Here is a 10,419-nt window from a genome sequence, read left to right as displayed (position 1 = left end):
AAATCTACAAAGCACCATGTCAGTGAGATGGGGGAGCAGCTAAGTCTACAGGTATTTTTACTGTTGGATGTTATATTCTAACATAGCCTAAAGGCTCCCCTCAAAGATTAGGCTTCCTTCTGAGATCCTATATACAAATCATTAAATCAACAGCCTTAATGAGTTTATGAATAAACCTACAATTCAATGCACAGATACACTACTGCATCAAGCACAAATCTGGACATGGGTTTAGTCCTGTGCATGCACAGCACAAGACAGAATTAGGGCTGCAGGAAGTGAAGACACACACTGCTTTATCAACCTACCATCCAAAAGCTGATCTTCAGAAGTGCCTTTATGTGCCAGATGTAAACACCACACTGACCAGACATGGTTCAGTGAATCCAGAAGAGAAGGTTCCAGATTCAGCTAATCCCACCATGTCATACAGAGGTGTAAGGTAACAGTACAGAAAATCGGGCTAGGATCCTTTCTTTCATTACAGGCAATAAAACAGCATGTTGATTAAAACAGCTGACAGCCAAAGTGCCCGGTGAGCACTGATTGGTACACCACAGACCTTGACCTTCCACCTACTCCGTTGGTTTTTCCTGCAAGGAACATTTCCCTTTCAAATATTAAGCAACTTGCTACTCATGTCATATTGTGAGAATACATGGAACCTCCAAACCCTAGTGCTACAATACAGACTACAACATTATCACTTAATAACCCAAATACCCACTAGGCTCAGGGGTTACACAAAGGTTGTGCCTCATTGACAACAGGAGAAGCTCAAGGTAAGAAAATGACCCAGAAAGTACCCTGCAATACAGAGACTGCCACCAGCAGAGCTGTTGGATCATCGCTATAAGGCAGCCTGCGTTACACCTCTCTATGATTAGATCAGGGCTGTGAAATTTCTTCACAGGTAAGAGGACAGACCGCACAAATGCTTTTTATTTGGGACCTGGATTGCATTATACAGCCAAGTTTTTGCTGGACTATATGAATTTGTTCCAGGGACCAGATCAGGCATGCAGATAACAAGAGATTCCTAGCTTCCAGCACATGACTGGACTGCACAGTTGTATGTTTTAATTTTGGCTTTGAAAAAGACTTTGTATGCCAACCCTTGGTGAAGCCACATAGCTTGCAAAAATCCAAGCGTTTCTTAGTGCCTATGACAGCACCAAGATACCGTGGTGCCCACAATTTCCTCTGCAATCTGCAAGGATGGTGTTATTACTCATCCATTTCACTAGGATATAACTAGTTCTCACCATAATGTCTTTAAACCTCCCAAACTCCCTGGAGAAAAAGGCGTATGGAGCTTTAAAGTACTTTTTCCTCCTGCTTTTGGGGCCTATCTATTGAAGGAATGGTCATGTTTCACCAGACCTGCTCTCAACAGCTGGTGTTAATTACTGGAATTACACTGTTTTCCATGCCTCTCTTATCTGGAGGAAGACTGTATTCACACACGTGAAAGCAGTAGCACACAACATTTCAAAGTAAAATGATCTGTGCACTAAGGGATATTTGCACCCACTCTTTGTTCTATTGCTCTAGAAATCTATTCCCGATATTTCTTAATTGGCAGGACAGGGCCCACAAGAGATAAACTAAGATACTGTTTTCACACCCATTTTGCCACATGGCCAATCAGCTTCCATCAGTGATTTTCAGTCTCACAAGGTAAAATATATCCCAGGAGCTCTTCTGTATCATCCCACTGGATGTGGAAAGTGCAGAGAACTCACTTTGTCACTCTTAAACTGAACTCACATCCATGTCCAAATCCCATTCCCAATGGACTATAACACTCAGTTTCTTTCTTTCCTTATGTATATTTTGGCTTCTGTGCAGTCACAGCAAAGATACACCTGACCCAGTCAGTATCTCAATATGCTAGATTTTTACCTTCTTTTACCTCTTTTTGAGGTATTTCCAAACCACTTCAGCAAATTTCCTGTTTCAGAACAGAAGATAAGGAAGCATTTCACTATTATTCTACAAAGAAAGCTCTATATTTTAAAATAAAAAATTAAAGGCTGCTTTTCTTTCAGGTAGCTTTTCCAACCAATGGGAACATTACAGAGAAACTTTCTCTTACTGAGCAACTAATACCACAGAGATCAACGATGTTACTATGGTATCATTGCCTCTATAGTAACATTGAAGTACCTATTAAACAGATACTACCATTGCTTCTCTCTCTCTAGGCAGCTTTATATAGTCATGTAAATTTAAGAGGCTAATTTTCATTAAGTTTTTAAAGTATTTGTCAGCTTTATAATGTATTCTATATTGATACAGACAGTGACAATTCTAGCCCTGATTCTTTGTGGAACTTACATTCTCACCTCTGTTTGTAAACATTCAATTTCAATTCTTACCTGTGTTTATAAAAATTTTCTTTAGGAGCCAGGAGGGTTCGCTTCACGATCTACTGTGAAACGTTCTGAACACTCACAGCTCTACCTGGAGTCAACAGTAACAGTTTGCAAGTAACTAGGAGAATTGTAAGCTAATAGTATTCCATGGTTTTGCCTTTTTTTTTCCTCTCTGAGGACTATATGTGTTGTTTTTGCAAGGGCAAGAAATAAGGGACAGAATCTAGCACTCAAGTGTCTATTTCTAATTATGCTAACTAAACTGGAAGCTCTATTTGCATGAGGTGACAAAATCAGTGTACAAAACTGTTGTTGATAGCCATATTTAGGAACACATAGTCATGCATTTTTAGGAATTCACATTAAAGTACATCCAGAAATATTTATGAGGGGGGGAACTAATCCACCTTTTTTCTTTCTTTGCTGATGTCTTATGTTTTTCGACGAAGTTAAAAAGGAATAGTTTTCTCCTGTCCACTCCAGTTTATAAAATTCCTTTTTAATTTCACAGACATTGCAGATTTTTACTATTCCCCTCAAAGGATGATCACATAGTTGTTTTTCTTCCTGTAACTGCTACATGCTGCTGCATAAGTCACCAGTGGGAGGTATTATAGAATCAAAAGGCCTGTTTGCTGCTAACATCCTTGCAACTCAGCTTCTTGCAGGAGAGAAAATGGAAGGCTTTATGACTAATTCTGAATGCCTGTAGTTCTCTTTTTCATCAATGGGAGGTGTAGGTTTCTAAAACTTAAAACCCAAGCCTTGCTGTCTCAGAATCCAGAGTTTGGGTCTCTAAGCTGAATGTTTACAATTGCTGCAGAAGCATTTTAGACAGACTCCATAATATTAATAGAGTCCCTGTAGGGGTAATGCTGCAGGCATACACTGTAATCTTATTTGCTTAGAAGCATCTCTGCAAGACAGGGGAAGCAAGAGCATATTTTGTATGTCTTTGAGTTTTACACTAGTATTTATCTGCTGAGAGATCTAGGTAAAGTTTGCCAATATTTCTGCAGGGTTTTACCACTTCCACCGTTCCTTTTCTTCCCTTCTTGTCTACCTGGAGAGCACCCCATTAACTCCCCTGTCCCTCCAGTGCACTTTTGCCCTTTGAGACCACAGTAAGTCAGACGAAGGACCCCCTTGGACCTCCAACCCCCCAGAATAACCACATTGCCCAAGAGCTAAGTACAAGGCTCACAGAAAAATAAGACTAGAGAACATATGAAAGAATACTTGCAAAAAAGTCATACATGAGCCTTATTGGCGTACCAGCTCCTTAACTGGCAACATGAACCCTATTTTACCCCCGTAGTTCACAATTTCAGCTGTTGACATACTGTACTTTCAAAACCCTTTCTCAAAACAAATAGATTTTCCAGAAAATGGTATAAGCCCGAATCATTATTTCTAGACTGGGCTCACCCAGAACAAAATACTTGCTTAGACTGCTAAGCAAGGAGTGGAATACAATACTTGCAGGTTGAAGTTTCTGTCAATAGAAAAATGTTGAGAGCCACACAAAAAATATAGTTGCCTTTGTAGAAGTATTAAGGACAAGTATGGATTCATAGGGTAGGGGACAGGACAAGGAGCAAAGTCAAGTCACTTCAGGTACTAGCTAAACCGCTGATGCTCTTGTTAGGAAACAGCAAGAGCAGGGCTGCTCCCGAAGGGAAGAGGAGGCAGGAGCCAAGGGGTAAATTCCACAGCTGGTAGGGGTACTGCCAGCTGAGGCCCAATCTCACAGCACCCAAGGGAGGCAAACAGGGCAGACCAAATACAACATCTAGGTCCGACAAAAAGACCAAATCATAAGGCAACAGCACAGCAATGAGGCAGGGCCAAGATCAGGCAGAAATACCAACCATCAAGCCAGGATTAGGATCAGGACTAGCGATCACCAGGCACACCTATAGCAGTAAGGCAGGGCTAAGGAGTCAGCAGTCCACAAGTCAGAATCAAAGACTCCACAGGCATATAGGGCTGCTGCTACACCAAAGACTAACACTTCTCCATCATTCATCAGGGACTGATAGCCCTGGGCTGAGCTTAAATAGAGCTCCTGGCCCACAGCTGTGGGGAGAAGCCACAGGTGAGGTTGGTCATGGCCATTGAGGCTCATTAGTACAGCTGTTAAATTATATGAAATGATTGCCACGACGTAGTTGGGAAATCTTTCTCAGTATTGAAATTAGAGCTCTGTGGGTGAACTTCAAGTTACAGCAACCTTTGAGAAAAGGACAGTTTTCTTCTTACCATTCCTCAAATAAAGCTTCAAAGATCTTCATGGTCTGATGTTCCCTGAGCATCAGCTCTGATCCAGGGAGGAAGGTGACACTGTTCTTTAAGTCTTTGATACTCTTCACTTTTTTTTTTGTGGTGACCTCTTACCAAGGAGCAGCTATCAACATCTGAAGGGGAAAATGTTATTTTGTCCAGGATCCTTCAATATCAGAATGGCAGTACAGATGTTCAAAGACTTTTGTCCAGAGTCTATATTGAGTTTCCCAAGCTTGTTTTTTTGAGATTTACTGGGCAATTTGCTGAAAGGAACAAATAGCATTGACAGCCCACATATGCCCTGCAATGATGCTACCCATACAGATGGAGCAGCTCCCTTCCTTCAGTGTTCTTACCTGCACGCTAGTGATGTTTTTCAGAGCATTTTCCTCGGGCATCTTCACTGACACAGTAAGGCAGTCACCTCCTCAGCGTGGTTGTTCCAGTTTCTCTGTATACCCAGGCAGGTAATTTTGCACGGGTTGCATTTGATGGACATCTGTGAAAAATTCCTTAGAATCACCATAACTAAAAAGTTGCTGTTTAAAATGAAACATACAGCTCAAAATCTGTTGCAGTTTTTTGATATTCTTTTCCCCCGCCACCCCCAGCTCTCTCTGAGCTGTGAACAACAGTATTGGGTAGCACAAATTAAGAGGTGTTTGAAATGCAGCATTCCCCATTCTCCTGAGTCACTGCTAGCCAGCGGCTTCTTTTCTCAACACTTGTTTTCACTTCTATACTTTCAGATCAAATATGGCCTCACATTATGTCCTCAGCAAAATCCCAGCCCTTTCAAGAACTGAAAGTTTCCTCTTTATCGTGACAATTTTTAAAAACAAAATCTAGGTATGTAAAATGAAGCGCTTGTGTTTCTGCAAAACAAATATAGCAACAATGACAACATCCTCTGTTTTGCATCTATAAACAGAAATTGATGCATTTTTCATCCATGTTTGCAAGAAGATGAAGCAGCAGAAGCGCAGTAGTGTTTTTTGCAGTCTGGTTTAATCGTATCAAGTATGTCATGCATTCTGGCAGTTCCACAAGTGCTGCCCTGGCACACAACCCTCCCATACGGTTGTGTCAACCAACTTCACAGGGACGGTGACCAAACTGCACAGGTGTATTGGCTGAACCGTATGGCTGTAAAGACCAAACTGTGCGGGTGTAGGAACTGAACCGTGCGGGTACATCGACCAAACATACCTGTACGTTAACTGCACTGCACAGATACAGAGCCTGAACTCACAGGCATCGTGCCCGAGCTGTGCAGGCTCGCAGACAGCCGTAGCGACCGGCCCAGGCAGACGCCCCACCTGAGGCAGCCACGGGCCCCGGCACCGGTGTGCCAACCCGCCCCGGGGGGGCCGCGGCCCCGCGCAGCCCCCGCCGCCTCGGGCAGCTGCGCCGCTCTGGCGCCGGGAGAGCGAGCGGCCCGTCGCCAGCGCCCCTGGCTCGGAGCCGTGCCCCGTGCCCGTGCCCCATGCCCGGCCCCAGCGGCGCAGTGCGGGAGGGCCTCGCCGCCGGGACCCCCGTCGCCCCCTCAGCCGTGCGGACTACACCTCCCAGGGTGCAACGCGGCGCCCGCGCGCTTATGGCCCCCTGGCGGCCGCGCGTGCTGTCCGCAGCGGCGGGGCGGGCTGAGGCGGCGGAGCCCGAGCGGCAGCGGGCGGTGTCGAGCGGGGCGAGGGGCGCGGGCTGGGGCCGGCGCCTAGCGGCCGGGGCGGCGAGAGGCGGGCTCACCCGCCGGCGAGGCGCGCGGGAAGGGGGTAGCGTGAGCTCGCCCGTGCGGGGAGCCGGTGCCGCGCCGCAGCCATGGGGAACCGCGGGATGGAGGACCTTATCCCGCTGGTCAACCGGCTGCAGGACGCCTTCGCCGCCATCGGGCAGAACGCCAACCTCGACCTGCCGCAGATCGCCGTGGTGGGGGGACAGAGCGCCGGCAAGAGCTCCGTGCTGGAAAATTTTGTCGGGAGGTGAGGGGGTCCCTGCGGGGCCCCGCCACAGGCAGGGCTGCGGGCGGCGCCGGGCGGGGGGCGCGGGCATCGCTCTGCACGGGCGTAGCGGCTGGGCGCGCGGGCACCGCTGCTGGGGGACACGCCGCTGCTGGGGGACACGCCGCTGCTGGGGGACACGCCGCTGCTGGGGGACACGCCGCTGCTGGGGGACACGCCGCTGCTGGGGGACACGCCGCTGCTGGGGGCGCGGGCATCGCGCTGCGGGGACGCGGAGCGGCCGCACGGACCGGTGCGGTGCGCGGGCATCGCTGCTGCCTGCGCGGGCAGCACCGTGGCGGGGCGGGGGGGGGGTCTCCCCGTCTGCAGGGTGCGTGTCCGTCTCCGCAGCGCGGTCCCGCCTGCCTCAGCCGCAGCTGCGGGGCCGCTGGCAGCCCCCCGCCGCGGGAGGGGCGCCCTGGCTATTACATAAGGGGGCGAAGTGCGGCGGGACCGACCGCAGCCCCCCCAGCCCCCTCCCTCGCTGGGGCCGCCGGGCCGGGCGCCCCCGCGCCGCGCGCCCCCGCGCCGCGCTCCGCGGGTGGGTGCAGCGCCGGGAAGGGGGATGCGGGGGGGTGGGTAAGTTTAATCTGCGCCGCCCCCCTCCCCCAGCCCTGCCGCGCTGTCCTCCATAGCGGATGCCATGTCAGGAGCTGCGGGGAGGCGGTGGGAAGGACGGGGTTATCTCTCCTATATGCTCAGATTCCCGGGTGCTACCATTTTGTGACAGGCAGTGCACTGATGCTTTCCCTTCATGTGACCTTTGCATTCATCATCTGCAACTTGAGTAAATTGTAGGCTGCGCTGCTTGGTTATCTGCTCCAGCGTAGACACACAACACCTGGGGAGGGAAGGTTGTTCCTCTGCTTGTTTCTGCCCCCGTTAATTGTATCCAGTGATACACAGGTTTTAGTTATCAAGGTATTATTTTATGCTATAAGGGGGCATGCAGGTTGCTGGTGACTTGTGTTAAAAGCAGTGACTGGTGTGATACTTGGTCAGATGCTTGCGTGGGTTTTTCTCTTTCAGCAAACTGCATTTGTGGCAACATCTATTGGGTTTTGTTCCCCCACCCCCACTTTTTATTTTAAGCCATTTGCTGCCGGATGGCTTATAAAGCTTTTGTACCGTTGGAAGGGTCTGGGGTGCGTATGAATTGCTTGTTTAGCTGCAAGTAGCCCCAAAAAGACCGGTGCAGCTGTAGCCTGGAGCAGCAAGTGCAGGGCGCGCTGTGTGTTCTAGGAAGAAGGCATGGGGATTGTGTCTGGTGCAAAGACAGCATGGTAGGAATAAGATTACTTTTCTTTTTTTCCTTCTCTCTATATATACATTCAAAGAGTTTGGGATCCTTTCTAGTTAACTTCCAACAGTCCATGCAGTATCCCTCAGGGATGCTGAGAATCGTGCCAAGGGAAGGGCATTACAGGAACACATCTTACTGAGCCTCAGGTCATAGACCAGGAGCCACTTGTCAATAGACACAGAAAAAAACCCAACCCTACCATCAGAGTGAAAAGCTTGCTGGGCTGTAGCTTTCTAAGAAGGGGAAAATGGGTCTCCTGGAATATATGAGTAAAACAGGTTCACCTGTTGGCTCTGCTGTTTTCTTGCTTTCTAAGTACTGGCAGCCTAACCCGTAAATCCTTTTTAGAGGATCTATGCAGTCAGTGCTACAGTGGTGTAATAGATAATGTATGGCTGTTAGGCTGGAGGAGGGTTTGTCAAAGGACAGTCAGTGATTTGGGGTACGCTGCCCCTTTCTTTTAGACTGAGCAAACAGAAGGGGATATATTAATCCTTGGTGTATCTCCACTGGCACCAATTGAAAAGTAACGATTTTATCTGCCTGGTGGAAAATAAATGATTTGAAATGTTTTCTGTCTCTTTTTGATGATCCCTGTCCCAGGAGAACTTGTGACCTCACTGTGTCCCATCAGTGGTTTTGCTAGCAGCAAGCTATAGTGCTGTGGCTTTTAGAAAAAATGAAATAATGAAGGGTCCCCTGAGCAGGAGCTGAGACCTGTCTGTAGAAAAGTATTTAAAAGAAATACTTGGAATGGAAATGGAAAATATGCTGAAGTGGAAAGGTCTTTCTCAATTTGATACTCTTGAGTGCTGGCTAGCTTAGAGACCAGTAACATGAGACATCTTACCAGAGAATGTATGTGTGCGTATATACTGCAGAATCCAATCCTGTTAAAATGATGTTGGGGCCCCACTTGAATGTATTGTCTCTTTTCTTTTCTTGTGGGTGTTGGAAACCATGATAAGAAGCTATGGAAATAGTGTGGAGAATTAAGCATAGCTTCTCAAAGTAATTGTGATAGGGGCTGTTCTCTTCTCTGAATAGGCACAAGAAGAAATTGTGTGTAGACCTACTGTGTACAAATACAATTATTGCTGTAGTGTGGACATGACATATGTCACTGCTCCAGCTTGATACCAGGATGGTGGTGCAGCTATTGCTCAGCAGCTGCATGCTGTATGGTGAATGTGAGGGCTGATGAATTTTTCTCTGAGTGGACAGAAAATTGTGCAAGAACAAATGCAGATGCAGTTGGTACTGACTGATGTGCTTGATGGGGATGCTTAAGCAGAGGGGTTGGAGGCCCTGCCAGGGCTAGTTTTCCTGCTCGGTACCTGCAAGGCTTCTTTCAAATTGTCATCCAGCTGCGTTCCCACAGCAGGGCAGCACACTTGCCCTCCCTGCCAGACCTAGCCTGTGGCTAGGCAGGGCTTCAGCCTAGGGCTGCTGCTGGCACCTTGCAGTAGCACTGAATCCTTGTGCGTGCTGGAAGCCTTGAAGCACAGGGAAGTGATGCTGACTGCAGTCAATGTTTAGTTGCATGTCTTGCCAAACAAATAGTATTTTTTTTTCCCTCCTGAATGTCATGGCTTACTAGTTGCTGCTAATTGCTCTTCCAGTGTCACTTACTCTACTGTTAACAGATAATCCAACAGTGCAGACCCTGTATTTATAATACCAGATGTCACTGTAGCTGCTATGTGTGCTTTTGCTGCCGGATACTCAGCATGGTGACTAGGATACTGGCTGATGCTGTTAAAAATCACTGAAGAGAAGAGAGAAGCCATGTAGAAGGCAGACAGGTGACACATCTCTTCATAGACTGGTTCATCATGGAGCCCAGAAATGGAAGGAAGGTTGGTCAGGTCAGCTCCAGGCATTTCCTGTTGGTGTGGCTATAGGCTTGTAAATGGGTCAGGAGGGACATCAGGGGTCATTTAGTCCCTTCTTAAGGTGGTGTTACTTTCCTGCTGCCACCTTTCTTAAATTGGAGGGTCTTAGAGCAGGCACCAGTACCAGCAGAACTGGTCTGATAAAAAGAACAAAGCATGTGGCATGTGCTAATCTGACTTGAGAGCTGAAAGGACCAAGAAGGGGGATATAAAAGACTGCCCACAAAACTGTAGAATCATCCATGTTCATGCCCCTCTTATTTTGCCATGTGAAAATGACAGATATAAGTGTGGGTTTTCTTTTAAAATCCTAAGGTCTCGGAGCACCGTTATACAAACCGCTGGATTTGTGGGAGTATTACTGTTATCTCTGCTTTACAAACAGGGAGAGCTGAAAGCACTGGGCTGTGTTCAGATGGCTACATGAATGTCTGTGCCTTGTGTTTTTGTTGTGTGATCCAAGGCAGCATACTGCTCAGCCCTGCTAGGACAGCTGCATTGCTCTTCACGGAGAAAACAAGGCACCTCTGACTTCTGGAGAACAGATGGTTTAAGGGGGC

At 47.7% G+C, this 10,419-nt stretch overlaps 1 protein-coding gene and 1 long non-coding RNA gene across 19 annotated transcripts in view; one reads left to right on the top strand and one right to left on the bottom strand.

Moving 5' to 3' along the window:
- Window positions 1–3,251: 3,251 nt before the first annotated feature.
- LOC129736860 (uncharacterized) lies at window positions 3,252–6,127 on the bottom strand. Its single transcript, XR_008733965.1, has 3 exons — window positions 5,874–6,127; window positions 5,021–5,163; window positions 3,252–4,927 (listed from the first exon to the last, which is right to left on the bottom strand). It is a non-coding gene; the product is annotated as an uncharacterized LOC129736860 (long non-coding RNA).
- A 184-nt stretch (window positions 6,128–6,311) lies between these two features.
- The window catches only part of DNM1 (dynamin 1), a 68,714-nt gene continuing 64,606 nt past the window's right edge, over window positions 6,312–10,419 (top strand). For 10 of the 18 annotated variants that reach the window (XM_055720957.1, XM_055720959.1, XM_055720954.1 and 7 more), the window contains exon 1: window positions 6,313–6,643. In XM_055720957.1, the coding sequence (XP_055576932.1) occupies window positions 6,483–6,643 (161 nt within the window). In that variant the 5' untranslated portion in view covers window positions 6,313–6,482. Of the gene's footprint in view, window positions 6,644–10,419 lie in introns of all 18 variants that reach the window. The other 8 variants (XR_008733906.1, XR_008733907.1, XR_008733908.1 and 5 more) reach the window with 1 other exon arrangement.

Source organism: Falco cherrug, chromosome 9, assembly GCF_023634085.1.
Source record: "Falco cherrug isolate bFalChe1 chromosome 9, bFalChe1.pri, whole genome shotgun sequence".
Taxonomy (NCBI): Eukaryota; Metazoa; Chordata; class Aves; order Falconiformes; family Falconidae; genus Falco; species Falco cherrug.
This window is presented reverse-complemented; position numbering and strand designations above follow the sequence as displayed.